Genomic DNA, 21,538 nt, shown 5'->3' on the forward strand with positions numbered 1-21,538 from the left:
ATTCTTTCCCAGCTGACATTGATGGGGGAGAGGTGGGGTACAATCTGGATAGGTCGTCAGACTATCACAGGTTCTCAAACATAGAGACAGACGACCATTCATGCTCAAATTCGCACCCATGGCCAATTTAAAGTCACTAATTAACCCACCCTGCATGTTCTTGGACTGTGAAGGAAGTCAGAGAACCCAGAAAAAAAGTGAAATATTTTGATGAATTTAATGGTAGCTTAAAAGAATAGACAACAGAAAATGTATTTGCTACTGTAAAATGTAGAAAAATACATATCCTGCCTCTAGCTCATCCAAAATTCTGCTGCCAGGATTTTGACTCGGGCTAGGAAACACAACATTTGACTGATCCCTGTTTCCTTACACTGGCTACCTGTTGCTTTTAGAATAGATTTTATGGTATTATTAACAACTTACAAAGCCCTAAGCAGCTTTGCTCCAAGTTACTTATCTGTGCTGTTATTGCCCTACGTCCCTTCTCGCACCCTGAGATCCTCAGGTGTGTCACTCCTTGTTGTTCCTAGGAAATCAGGGCCACGACCTCTGTCTCATCTATTAAAATCACTTTTAAATCACTGTTTTAAAATTGCTTTTGGAGATTTTACTTGTTTTAGGACATTTTAATCAATCTTACCCTGTTTTTGCTATGTGCGTAGTATTTGGCTTATTTCATGTCATCCTCTCTGTATTTAAATGTTGCCTGGCCTCACAGCAAGAGGGTTCCTGGTTCAAACCCTGAGGTCGGGGAGCCCTTCTGTGTGGAGTCTGCATGTTCTCCCATGCGAGTTTGGATCATTTCCTGCTTCCTCACACAGCCCAAAGACATGCAGGTTAACTGGTGATTCTAAATTGCCTGTAGGTGTGACTGTGAGTGGTGAGTGGTTGTCCATCTCCTTGTATCACCTGTCCAGGGTGTACCCCACCTCTTGCCTGCTGACAGCTGAGATAGGCTCCAGCCCCCTCACGACCCCTAACAGGATTAGTGGTTACATAAGATGAATGAATGTTTTTCAGTTCTTGTTTTTTGTTGTAAAGCACTTTGTGACTGTATTTTAAGGTGCAATAAAATAGAGTTTATGATTAATAATGTATATTTAAAACATTTCCAAAGCAGTATGTTAATTCCAAACTATTTCCTGCCTGTGAAACTGTTTTTCTAATGTCATAACTTTTTCGGGAATTTCATGACTGAGGGAACCCTGAATGATATTTACATTTCTGAAGTTCCTCTTGTTGTGGATTCATCATGTCCTAATCATGAGCAAAAAAATTCAAGACAACAAACACTGAAAATATACAAAAACTATTTTTTACTTCCCAAAAGCAAAAAGTGTACAAAGATCAGTTGGTAAGTATTTACATGAATGAAAAGGAATATTGAGACATCTGATGGATGATGTTGCCCTTTATCAAGCGTCTTTGAGTATCCTGAAAAGCGCTATATATTATTTAATAGTATCAGAGATTTTGAAAGAATGTTCACATTGTGGTGTCTTATTTATTGAAGTGAGTTGAGGGAGACTGTTTCTGATTAAACACAGAGAGAAACACCTCCACAGCTGTGGTCTCTGGCTGTAAACAACTACACCACTATCATCTGGTATCTACTGCTCAATGTCCAAACTGTGACTGTGAACCAACTCAGCTGAATCAGAGTGAAGTGCTGCTGTCTTGGTGATGACAGTGCTCTCCCCCAGGAGAAGATGCTGCTTTGTGGAGTTTTAGTTGTGCTGGGAGGCCTCCTGCATGATGACCGAACACAGACTCAACATCTGCAGGTATTCATTTGCACCGTCTGACAGGCACTTACTCACAACCTGAACCAGAGAGGAAACACAAGAACAAACATTAGCTTCTACGTGAGATATCAGAGTCTATTATGGACACAATAAAATCAGTGAAACCTGACAGTGCTCATCAAATGTTGCCACTTGTGACTGTGTTTGGTTGGAGTAAATGAGTTGGAGTGCCAGCTTTTCGGGTTACTGCCTTCAAAGTCAACTTGTTATGGAACGCTTTTTGTTCAACCACAGCTAAAATCAGAGCTTTGATCTCTGCCCGAACCCAATAAGGCTATTTAAAATATTAAATTCTAATCCTGTTCTAAATTTATTCTTTTTATATACTTTCTAAAAAGCAATTATTTAGTGATGAAAAAGAGCAGATAAAAGTATTGATAAAGCACCAAACCTAAAAGGAGTACTGATAAGAGTAGTAGTATCAATAACATATTAACAAAACCCATCCCTAGTAGTAGAGTTGTCCTGAACTGATCCTAATAATCATTACTGGGGTCCATCCAGGTATATTTTAATGGATAAATATCGGCTAAAATAAACCTGATCAAATGCACGTGCTTTTTTTAACTACAGTGGTTCTCAAGTGGCCCAGTCACGGGTACCAGCTTTCTCCTCAGCCAATAGATCAAGGTCCACACAGTTTAATACTTTCAGCAGCATACTTGCATTTGGCCATGTCGTCGAACTATACTGCTGTCTCTGTAAAGTGGCTGTCTGTTATTAACTCACTCAACAGCAGGAAACAGTACTTCAGTATAATAGCTCTGTGCCAGAAATTCACTGTCCTTCAAAATAAAGTGTGGTTTTTTTTTACAAACTTGACACATTTGTGAGTCACTTGCGGTCCATTCAGAATGGACCCACAACCCATTTTTGGACCATGACCCACCAGTTGGAACCACTGCTTCACTGTTCTCTTCTTTCTTTTACCCACCTCAGCCTGCTAGTATTGCAAAACAGCTTTCCTTTATGTATGAGCATTTCATGTGTATATGCGCGTGAAAATTATATGGGTGCACCGGTCCGTGAGACTCTGAACAAACACCCACAAACATCTAATGCTCTCCTTCTTGTTAGCAAAAAGACATATTCAAAACCTTCCAGTTGCAGCTTTTTACTTTTAGCTGGCACTGACCGTCACTTTGAATAAAATGGCAAATGTCACCAGCAGCAGATCATATCAGATGTCATCACAATGATTCAGTAAGTAATCTGAGAACAGACAGAAAATAAACTCAGCTGTTGTCAGGTTTGTGTACCGTCTGTATTCCGCCAAATGCAGAGAAAATTACTCTGAAGTACCTCAGTATAACAGTTTTTTTTTTTTTTTTGCAATTTCAACAGCTCCAACAGATTGATTCGTCTTCTTTCCTTCCAGCTGATTATGTCACATCAATTTCAGGACTTATATTCTTCCAGCAAAGGTTAAATTCATATCCATAATTTATTCTCATCAATTTAATAGTTTTGAAACAAGTAGTATGTAAATGAAGAAAAAGAAAGCGTGCCCATTTTAGTAGGCTATGCTCGTCATGTGCCAGATTCATATTTAATTATCAGTTAGGTAAACGTAAGTATCCCACTGGAATCGGAATCAGATACTCCGTATTAACGGGCTCAGATTAGGTTTAGGGCCCACCAAACATAACCAGGACACCCCTATGAGCCAGTCCTCTACATTTCTATTTGTTAAGAGAAGTCATGATTTTACAGCACTCCTTTTATATCAGCTGTGCAGCTTTGATTCTCAAGTCATCTGAGTGTATGTCTGATTTGGCTGCAGTTTAACTGTGGTTCTCCAGAATTTAATCATTGTGTAGTAACTCCTGTTTATCATCACTCAGTTACTAGATTAACTGACAAAGAAAACATAAAGTTTAACAGGAGAATCCCTTGAGTTCTACCAGAACCAGCACTACATTACATCACTTACCGCCATCTTCTCTGTAATGGCTGACTTCTGCTTGTCACTCAGGTCCTGTTCTATGATAGACTCATGAAGCTGACTCAGGATCTGTGTGGCTGCATAGCCTTCATCCACCATGTTCTGACAGAGGAGACATTAAACATGTGAGAATGTGACATGCAGTAAGTGAGGGAATGCTGATGAATTACACATTTGCTGCAAATGTAAGAGTTGACAATTGACCTTTTGGATATAAAATGTCATCACTTCATTATTTTTATTCTATCAGACATCTGTGTGAAGTTTTGTCATAATTAGCATATGAATTCTTGAGTAATGGCCAAAAACATGTTTTATGAGACTACCAAATTGTTATCAGTTTATTCTTGACTCTAGGGCTGTAATCTTGGTCGACTAAAGTCGCGCATAATCTTCAACTAATCAATCAGTCGTGGGAAAAAAAAAATCTGTACGTTATTTTTACTTCTGTGGTGGTGTGTCTGTGTCACTCTGCAGTTACACCTCCAAAACACTAGTCAGCAGTGGAGGACTGTGTTAAGTGCTGTAAAGTTTAGTTCAAATCAAACTTTATTTATATAGTTGATTCAAAACTCACACTGGGTTCCTACACATTTGGAATTTCAATATTCCATACCCTAATTTCCAGACTTCTCTGCGTTTTTTTTTTTTTTTTTTGTCCCCAGAGAATATGCGCCATCTGTAAATATATCACTGTATCATATTTCACATCATATTTAATTATTCTTAATAGGCGACTGTAACCAAGTACCATAATGGCATGCAAATAAAAACTCAGGTAAGTTCAATGTCTGGGCTGAGGCAAAAAGGTTGGGACTCTGGGTGCAAGCGATGCAGTAACGAGACGTCGGCGTTTTTTCCTTTCATGTGGCTCAGAATCACCTTCTCCCCCATGTTGGCAATGTCAAACGATTTCACACAAAGCTTGCATCTAGCTCTGAGTGTGAATTGGGAATCCTTGGCCAACCAGTATTAGTAGTAGTAGTATTAACTAGGGATGTCCCGATCCAGCTTTTTCACTTCCGATCCGATGCCGATATTACAGCCTTGAGTTTTGGCCGATACCGATCCGATCCAAGCGCGTATTATACATATTCACTTATTTTGTTGTCAGTCATGTTAGAAAAGGTTTGATCAAGCGATATTACTCTAACAAGAACAACTACTTAATCAGGTTAGTTAGAATGATCCACAACAGTTGGTATGAGAAACTGACCTGTTTATTGTGAACAGGGTTAAATAAACAAACTTTAAACTTGATCATTAACATTAAATAAAAAATATAGCTGGTTTGCTTTGGCTGCTTTGGCCCCTTAATAAATAGAAAATAAATCAACACAAGAAATCTTTAAAATGTCTAATATTGAAATTAAAATAGCAGCAAGACTCCACACACTTGTGCTTTGGCCCCCTAATAAATAAAAAAAAAGATTAACACCACAAGACATTGTTGACATTTAACAAACAATGCAGCCTTTCCTTTTCAGTTATTTTTAGTAGTGTCAGTGCCAGCCTGGTGCTGCTGTTTCCTGGGACCAACAGAGGGGACAAAAAACCACACACAATATTGTTCAACTGTTTAAACAAACAATAGTCCATCCATGGCTCCAGTTTCCCAAATTGTGCCCAAAACAATGCCATCAGTGCTCTTTACTTAAACAGTAAGAGTGTAAACCAAATAAAAATATCACTCTCAAAAAACCAGAGCAGAAAACAAATAGTCAGTTAACTAAATTGACCGCTACTCTTCCTACCCTCTGTGCATGTCTGCAGTCTGCATGCTGGCCTGGTGGATTGATAGTAAGTGCTGGAGTGGATCACTGGAATAGACTGCTTGAATCGCGGAGCGCTGGGCTGGCTGGAAAACCTGGATCGGACTCTGTGAAAAACTGGATTGGAGTTCTTGGATTGGCATTTTTCCATGCAGTCCGATCCGATGCCGATGCACGGTTTTTGCTAATATCGGCAGCCGATACCGATCCGAATATCGGATTGGGACATCCCTAGTATTAACCAGTAGGTATTGTCAAGCCATCCATCCAAAAACTTGCATCTACCCATTGTGAACCACGTGAAACTCGTCTTCTTGTCTAAGGTGCAGTGTTGGAGTGAAACTTGATACCTGGGGGGCTGGAGGAGGGTCATAGGGCAGCGGACTGGACATACCACTTGTCAATCAGGTAAAAGGGGCGGGATGTTTTCTGAGACGTTTGCTCTCACACAAACTGTGCTTGGCCCGGCATAAAACACGATCCGGATTGATTCAATTATTTTTGGAAATACATAATTTTCTATTTTAGAAACAGTATTTTAGAACAGTGGTAATAGCCTGGAAACAAATATTTTTCCATACTTTATTTTTCATTTTCCATACGTTTTAATTCCTGAAAATTGATCAAATTTATTTCCATACTTTTCCATACTTGCGTAGGAACCCTGCTCACATTAAACACACATTAAACATGGCTTAATAGAGACAGTTTCCAACACAAGTACGCACATTGGCTTCACTATAAATCGCAGAACTGACAGACAAACACTTGTCTTCATCTGGACACATTTCCCCCACCAATACAACATGCTAACGTTATTAGCACAAGTCTATGGCATTTTACATTGTATAAACTAGCCTAGCTTCTAGCAGAGACAACAGCAACATGTAAGAAAGGTAACGGTACATAATTTGGCTCCATTACAACTCACAACATTCACCGACAAAACAACTGTCTTATGCTAAACACTTTTTCCAAGCAAATACAACATGCTAACGTTATTAGTGCCAGCCTATGGCATTTTACATGGTATACATTAGCCTAGCGACGAGCGGAGATTTCCTCTGTTCATATGAAGCCAGGATAAATCCCCAAGTATAAATCCCTGAAGGATAAATCACACACACAATCTAAAATGCTATTTTAGTGGAGGCTTTACTGTCTTCACAATTTATTGTTTCTTATCTGTGAAATACAAGTAAATACAAGCTTCGCCGCAGGAAATAATGGATTAATCCTGTAAAGCTGCTGATGTAGCACTTTTCTCCTTATGAAAGTAACACGGCGATTATTCGACTAATGAGAATTTGGTCAGACGAGAGCATAGCAACCAAATAATAGACTAGTCGACCAGGAGACTACAGCCCTACTTGAGTCCAAGTGGACGTCTGTGCCAAATTTGAGGAAATTCCCTCAAGGTCTTCTTGAGATGTTGAATTTACAAGAATGAGACAGACGCATGGTCGCAGTGATCTTGACCACTGGCCACCAAAAACTAAATAGTTCATCCTGAGTCCAAGTGAATGTTGGTGCCAAATTTGAAAAAATTCCCCTCATGGTCTTCTTGAGATATCGCATTGATGAGAATGAGACAGAATAGTATCAGTAACATTGTTAACACTGTGCTACATTACAGAGAAATACAAAACCGTTCTGATGAACCTTCATTAATGTAGGCCTATATTTTATCTACATGTGCATGTCACACACTGAGCAATGATGCTGTTGGTAAAGCAGTAATGATTGTGCTCAGTGGCTAATGGGCATGTAGCTACTTCCATGTTTCAGATGATAAGTCACATTTGTAGTCGATATATCATAGGCAAATGTTTGCCTGCAGAGTTTACATATCACCTTGGGTTCGTCCTTCACCTTCTCAAAATGTTCCAACACTTTGGATTTCCTGCCCGACATGTTATTAACGAGCCTGTGAAATAACCGCAGGTACCAGCCTTGGAAATTAAGGGCCGTACACATGCCGTGTCTTTAACCGCCTGGAAAATGTGAGGTTGGGCGCTGGGTACTACTCTTGTGCCTTTTTTGTTCCAGCTTTAAAGAGCGTGGCAGCAAGTTGCGTCTGAGGTTGCTAAGCAACCGTAACATAGCCTATTTACCTGCAATCCTGAGTGCAGAGCTTATCTTCTTCCTGGTACTGTTTCAAGTGTGTAGACCTATCTGTGAGACACATGTAAAGCTCTGGGTAGCCCTTAACTAAAAAAATGAAGTTTTCCTTATTTATTACAGACTGAATATGTAGGGAACAAGGGAAAGATATCTGTCAGCTGTGATTGGTTTGTAATGTGACTCCTGTCTGACTGCTGAGCATGGCCTCTTCCTGCGTCTGCCCTTTCAAATTAAATTCCCACATGGTCCAGTCACATAGGTTTTGATTTATTTTGATGAGTTGCAGCTCCTAATAAAGCTTCACGTTTGCTTGTTTTGTTTTTTTTTCTGCGACAAAGCAACCAATTAAATCTCGTTAACTAATAACCTTTCTGGTCAACTGACATTTGGTCGCCCTAAAATCTACTCAGTTCATCGTCCAAGTGGATGTTGATGCCATATTTGAAGAAATACCCTCAAGGTGTTTTTGAGACATCATGTTCACAAGAAGGGGATGGATGGACACTCCGAAAACATAATGCCTCCAGCAATAAATGCATGTCACACTAAACAAAGTGCTGAAATTTTAGGACACAAACACAGGGACAAAGCAGTGGCATGTCAGACCACCTACCCTCACAGCAACCTCTAGTTTCTCAAATGTTCCTGTGAAACAGATCTGGATCAAGTTGTCAATCATCTTGGCAGGGATGACCTACAGTATAAGAGAGCACAACAGCAGAGTGACATGAGTGGCAAGGAAAATTTCAAGTGTGCAAGACATTTTAAACACAGTTAATAAACCATCAGTTCCTTCAGTCTCCTATATGACACAAAGAAGATGATCTCACCCCGGCTATTTCAGTCACAGCATGCTCTGTGATCTCCTTGTCCACGTTAAGACGTGCAGCACTCTGGAGGAAGGTTATGGCTTTCCGCAGGTCTCCCTCAGACACCCTCACCAGTGCTGCTATACTCTAGATGAGCACAAATAGTCAAACCTTTAATACACTAGCTGTACAGTCAAAACAGATGCAGATCTCTGTGTGTGCTGGTACATGGCTGGTGTAGACTGCAGCGTTAAAATGGAGTTAAAATGGAAATGTATCTGATCTGTCAAAAATATATCCAAACTTTGAAAAACATGGCAGAAATGCATCCTGTGTTGAGCTTGTAAGCTGTAGAAAAACACATTCCCCAACACAGTTTCATTGGAACTTACAACTCAAATCAACTTAACTACGCAAGTTCACTTTTAAAAACACATCTTACAGGGAGGCTATTATGTTTTTGATTCTGTCGAATTTTAGTTCTCTAAGGTTTCTTTTGTTATATATATGTTACTATCCTCTCTTAAGGGGGCAGGGATAACATGCTGTCAACATACAGTGGTGTCAGAAGATATCGGGACTCCTTCTCTTTTCAGCTCACTGTGTAGCCAAAACACATTAATCTATTATTTCCACTATTTGTTCTTAAGTGGGACATTTGAGTAATTTAAGGAAGGTCTGAAATTAACTTTCATCCAGCCTGCCACTGTGGCATGCAAGTTTATTTATTTTTGTTTTGTCTGTCACTCCTTGATTTTGTCTGCCCCTTTTGAAATCTATGTGCTTAATCAGCACTCTGAGACCCACATAAACCCATTTTTGTCTGATTTTTTAGGGAGGAAAGGGGATCTTTGGGGGGGATAGCAGATCAGCAGTATATGATACATAGAGGTGGTAGATGCAGCTCAGCACTGGGTGCCAACTTTTTCTAGTTATAAACAGGTATGCACATAACTGGTATGCAGGTACATGCGCTAAAAAAACAATCAATAATGCGTGACGTCAATTAGCTCACTGCGGCGCATTTACCGGAGCAGTGACACTGACTTTCATGTCTAAATGTGTTTCTCGTTAAAAAATGATGGAGTAAACTACTGAGAATACTGGGTTGTCCAAAAACAACAGACACTAAGCAGCTACTTTGTCGTTTTGCCACCTACAAAGAAGCGGCAGACTGAGCGTGAGCAGAAGAAAATAGTTTTTTCTGAGAAGTGGCTCCAAGGTGTGCCATGGCTTGAAGTGAATGAGGAGCACACTGAAATGTGGTGCAGGATATACCGCTCGCATTCACATCTGGCAGACAAAGGTGCGTTTTATACAGGCTAAAAGAAATTCAGTGTTCTTGTTTGAGAAACATGAGAAAAGCAAGGAGCACATGAATATGGCACAAGCCATTGCTAATAAAGAAGCTAGCCAAGAAGCAATATCCAGCCGCCCACTTGCTCAATGGCGAAACAAGCTGAATGAAGAACAGCGGCAAGCTCTTTGTAATATTTTTCTCCTCGCCTCTCATAAAGCTAAACACACACATCCCTTGTCATCCTACGCTGAAGATATTCCTTTGATGAGGCGGCTAGGAATAAATGTAGGGGGTGCATATCATTCATGTGAAGCAGGAATACAGATAATGGAGACCATCGCGCACACTATAAGCGGGGAGTTAAGCGCCACGTTGGAGTTGGCTGAATTATAGGGACTGCTTTTTGATGGATCCGAGGACATCACAAAAACCGAGCAGGAGATCGTTTATATTGTGTCTGTGTCCAGCAGCGGAGACTTTAGGTCAGACTTTCTTGGTCTGATTGAACTGGGTGCTGAGCGGGCCGCGTAGAACATCACAGAGGGCCTTGTGAAGCGTTTTCAGGACACAGGTTTGGAACTGGAAGACAAAGTTGGTCGTCATATACACAGACGGGGCGGCTGTCAATGTCAGTATGTACAATGGCACTGTGCCAAAACTACAGCAGCTGGTTGCGGTGGGAGACCCCCTTCTGCACATTCTGCGCACACACTGGAGAACTGCGCAAAATCAGCTGATCGCAACGTTCCTTCAGTGTACACTCATTTATTCAGTTTCTCCATCAACACTCAGACACAGAGCTGCTCCCCTGTTTAATCCGTCTGTTAATTAGTTTACAGTGTGACATCGGTCTCTATGTTGCACGAGCTACACTAAATCTGTCTGAGATGAATTAAATCACCACAGTAGCACACATACAATACTGTGGGCCTTTTCCCCTATAACTTTTAGCCGTGTCCAGTCAAGCCATGTTGTGCCGATTGGTGTTTCTGTTATCAGTTTAGACGGCCAGTGCCACGCCGATCTGCACACCTACTCCTTCTACGGAGTAGGTCCAAAAGCCGGGCTACCCGCACTCAAGCGGGCAGAGGGGGCATCTAGCTGACCCGGCGAACCCCCGACCACTCTGCTCCCCCCCCTCAAACAAGCTGTGTGTGTTGTGAGATTCTCCTCCCCTCTGTGTTTTTAAAAGTCTCTGTGTGTTCAGCTCTCAGTACGTCTGTAGCTTCTAACTGAATCTCTGTGGTTTGGAGTTTAGTTTCTTTCCGGCGTCCTGTTTTCACTTTAAATATCTGTTTTACTTTACTGTTTCATGTTCACTATCCACCGTATTAGAAGTTGTGTAAAGTTGCTGCTCCAAAACTCAACATTTCCTTATTTTGCAGCTTCACAATAAAAGTTTTTACAAAGCAAAATAACGGGGGAATTTTATTTTTAAGACTCTATAGGAATTAAAATATGTTTATTACCTAATTAGCGAAACTTTGTATGTGGCTTTTCTTGACATGTCTAATAACACGGCAGGGAGGAAACTAAAAGCAGAATCAGCCACAGTGAGATGTTGATGAAGAGCTGCAGACAACAGGCTCTTACTGCACCTCTGCAAACAGCTCACCTCCAACAGGTAAACTTCCTTTACCTGCCCTGCTGTGGAAAAACACATGCAACAAAAATAACAGAGGACTTATGTCGTGGATAAGCTGGAAACTGAACATGAAGTCCACTTTAGAAAATACCAGGATATATATCTAGGGTTGGGTATCGTTTGGGTTTTTTCCAATACCGGTGCGGAACCGATACTTTTAAAACGGTACCGGTGCTTAAATGGTGCCTGAACCGATACCTCAAAATATGAGTTTTTTTAAATGGAGGTTGAAAAGTGGCACAAATGGGCCACCTTTCAGAAGTGTGTATTTTGTATAACAGTTTTAAATTATAATAAAAACAATGTTTTTTTTATTTATTGTTGAGGCAAATTAGAAATACCTAGAAATAAATAGGTATATGAACTCTATTAACAGTTTTAAAATATAATAAACACTTAACAAATTAACATTACAATAATATTAACTCTATTAAAGTCCGGTCTCTGTAAGCAGCCCAGGCTCCGCAAATGGCAACAAAAACATTTGGGTCGAGGCTGTACCAACCAGCCAGCGTGAGACCAGCGAAAGCACATGAACACACATGAACGCGGTGCCCCTGTCTCACGGTCTTGCGCAAGCGCGCACACGTGAACGTGGTACCCAGAGAGGCAGTTAGAGCTACAGACTACAACGAGGCTAAAAACAGAGTTCAAATGACGTTTTTCCAAACAGCTTTTTATGTCAGGGCTTCAGGACACTTAAATCACTACGGACGAGCAGTATGGAGATATTTTGTGGTTTCAAGCGAGCTAGCTCCGTTGTGTTTCATAACATTGTTGAACATAAACAGAACTGACGCCCAACGGTGCTTAGCGTGCCTTTAAATAATAATACACTCAACAAATGAACGAATGAATGAATGAATGTGCATTTTGTTTCGGTCCGGTAGGTATCGGTTGTATAGGTACCGGTTCCATATAAGCACTGACTTTCGGCACCCAACCCTATATATATCATGTATCGCCATTCAGCCTGAAAATAAGTGAATATGAATTTTTGTCCTAAGCCCTACTGTGCATGTAAACATACTGACAGACAGACAGACAGACAGACACGTTTCATATGCCGCAATACCGGTGAATAGCCAAAACAACATCCGGAACATGTGCTGCGGGAAAGTGTTTCACAGGTGTGCTAGAGCCGGCAAGAGTGAGAGCATAGAGAAAAGTTTAGAGGCGAGAATGGCTGCCGGAGAGAGTCCTGAAAGCGAAGCAACTGTACATGATGCTGAAGAACACGATGACCCAGAACCAAAAAGACCAGTGTTTCCCCTATATGCAACTAGCAGTGGCGCACCGCCGCTGCTGAAATATGACCGCCGCTACTGATTTTTTTTTTTCCCCCCTCCGTCTTAGCTTTTTAGAAACTATATTATATGTATTATTATTATGCGCTACAGATGCTTCATATCCAGGCCTATAGAGCAGGTCTACACCTTGTCCTTTTATTAAACAAACTAAATTGTCTTATGTTATTTATCTTATTTACATGATGGCATGTCATTTCTGTCTCTACATGGTCGCGCGTTTACAATTCTCCTCTGCTCTCTGTATCGCTCACAGCAGAGTTTCACCCAGATGCACACGCACGCACGCATGCACGCACACACACAGACGCACGCACATTAGAGCACGGCTCGGCCGCATTTTCCTGACCGAAGCCGATCCGAGTCCGAGACAATTATAACCGAGCACGGCACTAATGGAGCAGAGCCTGTGTTGCTTTCAGGCGTTGTCACGTAAATTGACACGTTGTCACAAATTCCAGCACTTGAATAGGCCATAGCACAACACAGCAGCATGTCAAGTGGGCCGAACCCGAGCAAAATACCGTCAAATACCATGAAACCGATATGTGATATGAAAATTTTGTCATACTGCCCAGCCCTAAGTGGGAACAGTGTAAAGATAACTGGAAATTTACTCAAGTTGAAAACTATGCTTGTTACAGTAAGTTAGTCCCTCCAAATCGCGATTTTGCGATCGCAATAATCAACGAAAGTCTAATTCATACTTGCGGGGCCTTGCAATTTTTCAAAAGACCCGCAATTTTTCCTCATTTTCCTGCTGACCAGAAGTCATTTGCAGCTATTTTTGTTATATTCAGTATGATTATTATAGCAAGTGATTACATGACTTATTTTTTTTGGAGGTAGTAGTTTAGAACTGATGAAGGTCTAGTGCAGAAATGTTGCAAATAAATTATATATTAAGTTAGACAGTGTGCGGGAGTCCTTCTGCAACTTGGAGGTAGTAGTTTAGAAAAAGAAAAAAAAAGAAGATTTTTTTTCCTCCTTTTGTCATTAGCTGCAATTTTTGTCATTTGCTGCAATTTCACATTTCACACAAAACACATAAAAATGCCGCAACTTTTTATCACATTTTTCAACAAAATTGGGCGCAAATTCAAGGTTTTTGGGACATAAATTCAAGGTTTTTTTGCCGCGAGATCCTGGAGGGACTGGTAAGTATGTGTAAAAGGCAATACTTCATAAATACACGCATAAACGTGTGGAAAGGGATATGTAAGTCTGCTCTGTCTGCAGTCTCTAATCCACCACTGTTATGTTTTACACAATCACAGTGCGCAAGTTCACCTAATAGCTAATTGTTACACACAAGTTTAAACAAAATCTGTTTGTATGTAGTCTAACTGTTTAACTTAGTTTACCAAATATCTTAAAATTTTGCGTATTCTTGTAAACTTGTAGCTGCTGGCTGAGACAAACCAGCCCCTCCTCACTCTACCAGCAGCAACATAGCTGCACGCAATTATTTAGCAATGAAAAAGAACCAACAAGAGTACTGATAAAGCATTGAAGTGGTAAGAATTAGCAATAGAGTAGTAGTATCAACAAAATCCTAATGATACCCATCCCTGACAAAAAGGCAAGGCCATATCATCATATTGTCTTTTACCTCCTTGGTGTACTTGAGGTTCTCCTTCTCACAGATTTCCAGCAACCGCTCTTCTTGAATCTGATTGGCTAGAGGTTTGAAACGAAATTTGGAACACCTGGACGTCAGAGGCTCAATAATCCTAGAGAACACACAGACACATAGGAGGGTCAGGATCAGTCACATGGAGAATCTTTGTGCCTTCATGATTGGGATAAGTCAGCTGACCTGCTGATGTAGTTACAGATGAGGCAGAAGCGGGTAGTGCGGGACTCTTTCTCCATGGTCCGCCTGAGAGCGGCCTGAGCTGGTGCTGTCATGGAGTCTGCCTCATCCAGGATTATGATCTTAAAAGGAGGACACGGCTTCCCACTACAAATACAACAAAGACAAAGAATTTAGAATTAAAATGAGAGAGATACTTCTGAAACCATTCATCCCAACACAAAAGGGTATTTAAAACAATTAAGGTAAGTTCAGATGGTTGTTACAGAGCCTGAATCAATGCTGACTCACTCTGGGCGAGTCCCGGCCACAGTGAGCTGAGCAAAGTTTTTGACCTTCTCTCTGATCACCTGGATGCCTCGTTCGTCTGAGGCATTGAGCTCCAGCACTCTCTGTCTGTACAGCTGTGGGCTGGAGGAAAGACAGTGGAGGAGGACAGGATTCATACAAGAAAAAACAGGTAAATGATCAAACTAAAACAAAAGGATAACTGACAAGACTTCCTGGAAATGCAAAGAGCTGAAATGTTGGCTTCTTACCCCCATATTATTAACAGTTCACTCACCCATAAAGTTCTCTGGCAGCGGCTAAGATGGTGGAGGTCTTTCCTGTTCCAGGAGGGCCATAGAAGAGCAAGTTGGGAAGCTGCAATTAAAGCAAAAACAAAAGTGAGAATGAGCTTTCCTGGCATTGTAGGATGACACTGAAAGACTGCATGATTAAGTTGATGTTTTTTTTGTGTGTGTGTGTGTGTGTGTGTACTGTGTATGTGAGCACTCATTTCATTTTGTTTGTTTAATTATTAGGGGTGGGTATCGCCAGAGGACCCAAAATACTTTGTCAACATCAGTTTTACCTTTAAGATTAAGTTTTCAGTCTGTTCATCTGCCTTTAACAATTTTTATTGCAGCAAAATGTGATGAAAAGCAGGCAGATTTACCAACACAGTCATAACCTGTACCTGTCAGAAATACTGCATACACCTGACAAACTGAACTGTTGGCAGATTTGCAAGGCCAGATTAAGCACGTGAGTGAAACACTTCACATGCTGCTAACTGAATAGCATCACCCATGTTGGAAGCGTTGTCTGTTACAACCACAATCCCCCATTCTTGTGCTTTATTTTGTAGGAGGTCTGTAGTGTTGCTCTGGTTAGACTTCCATGTACTGCTCTAGTTTGGAGAACGTGAGACAGCAGTCATCAGTCCTGTGTGAGATAATGTGCCGTTATAGTCACACATATAGTCACTGTCCTTGAAGTCCAGGCATCACAGATTAATGCCTCCTGTACAGATCTTTGCACATCAATTGCTGTTCTGAACAAACAACCTGCTCAATCTCAGTTTTAAATCAAAAACTGCACTTGGTTCCTGCCTGTGGTTTTATTATGGTGCTTATCCTATCTTTGGATATTTGATCACTTTTGAACTTGTACAATAAATTCTTGCTGGGCCATGTGCAATAATCTTTTTATGTTTTTATGTCATGTCATTGCCGTGTTATCTGTGTACTGGTCCCTGCACAGGTCACTTTTCAAACTGTGCAATATATTTTTGTTGGTTCATGTGCAATACTTGATTCCTGCACAAATCACTTTTTCTTTGCTGGGTCATGTGCAAAAAAATCTGATGGACTATCCAGATACCATCTAAGCACTGTCCCTGTATGTTCTTATGTCTTGTCTTGAATGCTGTTTATAATTCAAATGTTAATGTTGTTTGTACTCTAAATTGTGAGCCGCAGCCGCCTTGTTGTCCAAGACAAATTTCCTCTCTGAGGACAATAAAGTTATTCTGATTCTGAACCGTGTTATTTTCTTAGCTCTCTTAGAGCTGGATGGTAGTTTTGACAAGCTAAGTGTGTCCAGTGTTGGTTGATTTTTCGGTGGAGCATCTTTAGGGTTAGCTTGGCGGCTTACACTTGAATGGTGGAGTGTGAGGTGAGCCTGCATGTTTGTAGTATTCCCAGAGTATTTTATTCTCATATGACACTGCTTGCAGTGTCATATCCAAGAACTCCTTTCCATCAGTGTAATGACATTATCTTCTCTCTTCTGCTTGTTTGATATTTAGTGTCAGCAAAAAAATTTTGTTGCACATTTCTGATCCGTCATTAGCGGCATTAACTTGTTTACTTTATCACATGAATGTTACTGTCACATACTCAATAGCCTGCTGAGCCCCGTTCAAACTTTAAAACTTAACATGGCCAAAAAACAAAACTAAACAAAACAAAAAAACATGACAACACTCATCTAATATTCATATCAAACAGCCAAATCTGATTTGACTGACATAATTCTGAATCAGGTATAGCCCTAGCTAGTGTTGTTGGTTTTAAGGTCTCTCTCCAGTCTCTCCTGATGCCTTTGCTTGACCTCGTTGATTCCAGCTTTCAGTCTCACCTGACCAAAAGGCAAGTGACACTGGCCTTATCCTTTCCTTTTTACCATTTACATGAGACAGGTGTGAAATCAACTCATCAAACACTAACCATCATCAAAGCCATCATCAGAGCCTGATACTTACATCTGCTCCTTCCAAACACTTCTTCAGCACTGCTACCACCTCCTCCTGAAAGGCCACCTCGTCGACACACTTTGGCCTGCTGGGATTTGCAAAATTACAGTCTGTTAATAACTATTTAACATGTTAGCGCACTGTTTACACTGTTTATTATTATTTATTATTCACTGAAACTGTATTTGTATAATTTCATGAAACAAATAATAAATGTACTGATTGTCTGATATTTAATAAGACACATTTGCAATCCAATACAACATCCCTGTCACAACATCTAGCTTAACAAAGCTCATTCTGGTCAGTTTTTGGTGACATCGTTGAAAATGTGTACATTCAATTACACATTTATTACTGAGGTCATAGTTAAGGGTGTAGGAGTGGCCTACATTATATGAGATGTGTTTCTATGTTAGTCCTTCCCATTTATATACATGAGCTGGCCAGATAATTAGAAAAACTTAACTACAATGCAGAGCAGCACAACACCCCACTATTACCTCAATGAGTAAACATCATTTGTCAACACCTGTCAAAACAGGTTGAGACACACACAACAGGAGCAGATGTATTAGTGTATGTGGACTTTCTATCTCAGTTTATGATAAAACTGATGATCAAAGTTAATATCTGTGTTCTACTCTGAATCATGTTGAATCATCTAACACTGACTGTCAGAAGCAGTATAGGGTGCTGGTCTTTTATTACTCTCACTCAACTACCACATGAAGTCCTGCATTTTGCAGGGAAAAAAAATGATTCAAATTTAAATCGTCCCCAAGCTTGTAAAACAAGCCCCAAGGTGTTTCAGCCACTGTTAAGTTTGCTTTATAAAGGCCCTGACACACCAAGCCGACAGTCCGAATTGGCCCTCGTTGGCTTTACTTTAGTCAATTCAGCATGTTGAATCAGTTTTGGAGATGGCGGAGCCCATCAGTGAATTAAAACACTCTGACTGGCAGTTCAGCATAGCGCACAAGAAGAGAAACGGAAGTGAGGAAAGCAATAAAAACGTTTAAGTCAAGAGGGAGTGAGACCAAAACAAACTTGTTTAATAAGGTAAGATTATTTTTCTTTAGCCATTGAGCTTTTTAGCAGAAAGGGTTTTGTATGGTTTGTGTCACTGTTCACTGAAGCATGGTAAATATGCTCTGTTCTTTCAACACTGGATTGTGTTGAAATCCATCTGCCATCTGTTGGTGTGAAGAGTTATTTCCTCTCACACAGCCACAGAATGTACATGCTGGCAGGCCGTCGGCTGTATACTTTGCTGTGTGTTCATGTGCAACTTTTTGCCGAGACACAGGTGATAGTGCTGCACAATTTGATAAAAATGTGCAATTGCGATTTGAGTGGACAATATCGCGATTTGCAATTGCGATCACAGTATAATTTTAAAAAATGGTATTATTAGTCTTCTTGCTTGATTCAGTGTTTCCCCTACATTATATTAGGGGGGCAATGACCTAATCCGACATAGTTATTGTTATGGACAGTGTGTCAATGACCATCAACGGACTGAGCACAGTCAAACACGCTGCTCGCACAGCAGCGCAGCACAGCAGCGCAGCACAGCACTGTACACACAGCTAAGCGAGCCTGTGTTGCGTTCAGGCGTTGTCACGTAAATGACAAATTCCAGCACGCCATAGCATAACACAACTCAATTTTTCATTTGTATAGTTTGTTATGGAGTCCATGATTTCCCAGTGACACTTACAAATGTTTGCGTAACTGTGCCTGGATGTTGTTTTATGAGGCTCTGGCGGCTTTCAGTTGTCTGTTTGTCTTTAATGTTACTCGGCTTGGCTTCTCTCGCATGCATTCTTCTTACTTTTCTCTGTGCTGTCTCAAGTGTTGATATAGATTGGTCAAATTGCCGCGGGACGTGGCAACTTTAACTTTGAAACTCTTACACAGCACTGTTCAACATCACCATACCTGAATCCAAAGTATTGCTATATAATATACATTGCGTTTTTTTCGCCACCAACTCAGCCTGTTCATGGTCGTGCTCATGCTCTTCTTCAGCGTCTATGTTGGTCACTGCTGCACGCCAGGTGGTCACCTGACCATACGTGCTGCACACACCAGGATAGCTTGTGGGCGTGATGTCAACAAACTCCACACACTACAGGAGAGGTAGTCACGTTCACAGGCACACACGTTAACATTCATTTACATTAAATCACAAATCGCAGCCTTTTATGCAGTTATTTAATCGCACAGCCTGACATTGCGATTGCGATTAGATTAATGCCGGATTTCCACTGGATGCGTGTCCGTTGCGGAATGGCAGCGCTGGTTATCCGCTGCGTGCTCCGCCGTCCGTCAATACCCACTGGCTGCGTTTGCTGTTTGGAGCGGTGCAGCTCAGCTGGAAGACACTCGGTGCACTGCCATGATTAATATCTCCTCGTCCATGGTGTCAACGGGGTGAAATGACGTCTGAAAACCTCTGACCTGTTGACTTCAGGCCTGCCTCTGCTCATTATGTAGTTTTTAAGGTGTAGTGCAGGGAAATATGATCCGCCGTGAACACTGTGTATTTTATTTTGAAAATTAACTGGATGTTTTATTTTCTTTCTGTGCACGACTTCCTGCCCCGCACGATCTGCTCTGTGCTGAATTGCTGTGTTGTGATACGGTCCGGCAAAAATAGAAGTCCTGCGCATCTGTTGCGGAGGGCTCCGGAGTGCCGGAGCTGAGACGGAGCCAGAACGCAGCACAGCCGCTGGAAACACACACATTGACTAGAACTGAATCCTATCGGCTCCGCTGCCGTGCCGGAGCGGAGACACAACCAACACGCATCTGGTGGAAATAGGCCGTAATCGTGCAGCACTAACAGGTGATGTGAGGCAATGCAACAGTTGCCTTTTCGCAGTACTCGGTTTGGTGTGTCTGGGCCTTTAAGATTCTTTTGCACTGAGCACTTGTGATTCAGGTGGACTTGGGCTACAAAAGCAGTACAGTACACATTTGTGGTTCACACTTACTATTTTTCTACCCAGGGAATAGCCTTGGCTTTCTTCTCTGTGCAGGGCCCTGCTGTTGCCTTGTCTTTTTGAGGTCTGGTAGACTGAACAGTCGCTCCTTTCAAAAAGGCTTGCATGACTCCTCCTGATTTTGGTAAAAGCAGACAGACACCTATGGATAAACAAAATGCAGATGCAGAAACAGATACACACACAAGAAAAATATTACTTAAAAACAAAGTTGCAGCACAAAACTTCCAGGAGACAGAAGATACAATATATGTGTAATATCTGGTGGATGATGGTAGTTTAGAAGGGTCCACTTATTGTACCACCAGTGACTAAGCAATACCCTTGTTGCACTTACTAAAATCGTGTGCAAATTAGGGATGTTCCTGGCGACTAATTTCCCTGTTGACTAACCGAAATTTTTAATTAAGACTAGTCAACACTCAGAAAAACTTGTTAAGCATTTGAAACATTGTCCCCAAACAATACTGACACCGCCGTGCATTATGAATGTGAACATGACGGTAACTCAGTCAAAAGTTAACCACTTAAGTAACATCTAAAATAAATCAATTGGCTCTGAAATTGCAGATTATCTGACAAATGATAGCAATTCACTTTAAAGTTAATAAAACATCTAAATTCTAATTAAATTTCAGCTGAATGAATGTAAACACTGCACATTATCTGACAACTCACTTAAAGTTAACAACATCTCAAAAAAGAAAAATTGCCACTGAATTCATTTTCTAGATTAAAGTACTGCCAAACTGCGCTGGTTTTGCGAGAGGACATCGCTCCAATTTCCCTTCATGCTGTTTCAAAACTCCAGTCTACTCCAGCATTATCACTGGGAGGGGGACGGCTGTCTGTTGGTTCTGTAGCACCTACTAGTGTCAGGCGGCTGCATGACAGTTAGGGGACCTTATACATGAATAAAACACTAATTGGTTACTAATATTTCCGGTGCCGACTAGCGAGGGGTTGGGCGTTTAATCGTTTAGACGTCCAATCACGCGCATCCCTTGTGCAAGTACTGCAGACTGCTGATGATGACCTCATCTGTCAAAGTGATTAAACAAACTAACACAAGAATCTGACAATACAGTCAAAATGTCTCACAACATTTCCAACTTGGCGATAAACACAACACCACTGCTTTGCATACAATTCAAATGTTAGACCTGGATTGCTCAAGTTCTACACTCCATTTAAAACACCAAGAATTAAGAAAATGTTGCATATCGCCAATTAATACAGGGTATCTGCAGGTTTCAATTTTTTTTTACCTTTTTAATGCCACCTTGAATGGAATTTAAGACCGAAAAAACTATAAATATAAGCGATGGTTGGGGGATCCCGCTGTACTATAACCAGTGCTTAATTTGTAAAATTAGAAGTGGGGGAACACTTTTTTAAGCGGCACCAGAGTCGCTTCACTGCGCAACTCTGAATGGAATGGTTGTGACATCTAGTGTTGTCACGGTACCAAAACTGGGAC

At 41.0% G+C, this 21,538-nt stretch overlaps 1 protein-coding gene across 2 annotated transcripts in view; it reads right to left on the reverse strand.

Annotated features, from left to right (window-relative positions):
• Window positions 1-1,302: 1,302 nt before the first annotated feature.
• rfc4 (replication factor C (activator 1) 4) overlaps window positions 1,303-21,538 on the reverse strand; it is a 23,761-nt gene continuing 3,525 nt past the window's right edge. Inside the window, exons 2-11 of one of the 2 annotated variants that reach the window (XM_050055725.1) lie at window positions 20,050-20,173; window positions 17,057-17,135; window positions 15,092-15,171; window positions 14,818-14,937; window positions 14,530-14,673; window positions 14,323-14,443; window positions 8,480-8,605; window positions 8,263-8,343; window positions 3,742-3,855; window positions 1,303-1,826 (exon numbers count right to left, since the gene is read on the reverse strand). In XM_050055725.1, coding sequence (XP_049911682.1) covers window positions 1,731-1,826; window positions 3,742-3,855; window positions 8,263-8,343; window positions 8,480-8,605; window positions 14,323-14,443; window positions 14,530-14,673; window positions 14,818-14,937; window positions 15,092-15,171; window positions 17,057-17,135; window positions 20,050-20,165 — 1,077 coding nt within the window. In that variant the 5' untranslated portion in view covers window positions 20,166-20,173 and the 3' untranslated portion in view covers window positions 1,303-1,730. Of the gene's footprint in view, window positions 1,827-3,741; window positions 3,856-8,262; window positions 8,344-8,479; window positions 8,606-14,322; window positions 14,444-14,529; window positions 14,674-14,817; window positions 14,938-15,091; window positions 15,172-17,056; window positions 17,136-20,049; window positions 20,201-21,538 lie in introns of both variants that reach the window. The other variant, XM_050055723.1, reaches the window with a different exon arrangement.

Source organism: Epinephelus moara, chromosome 10 (assembly GCF_006386435.1).
Source record: "Epinephelus moara isolate mb chromosome 10, YSFRI_EMoa_1.0, whole genome shotgun sequence".
Lineage (NCBI taxonomy): Eukaryota > Metazoa > Chordata > Actinopteri > Perciformes > Serranidae > Epinephelus > Epinephelus moara.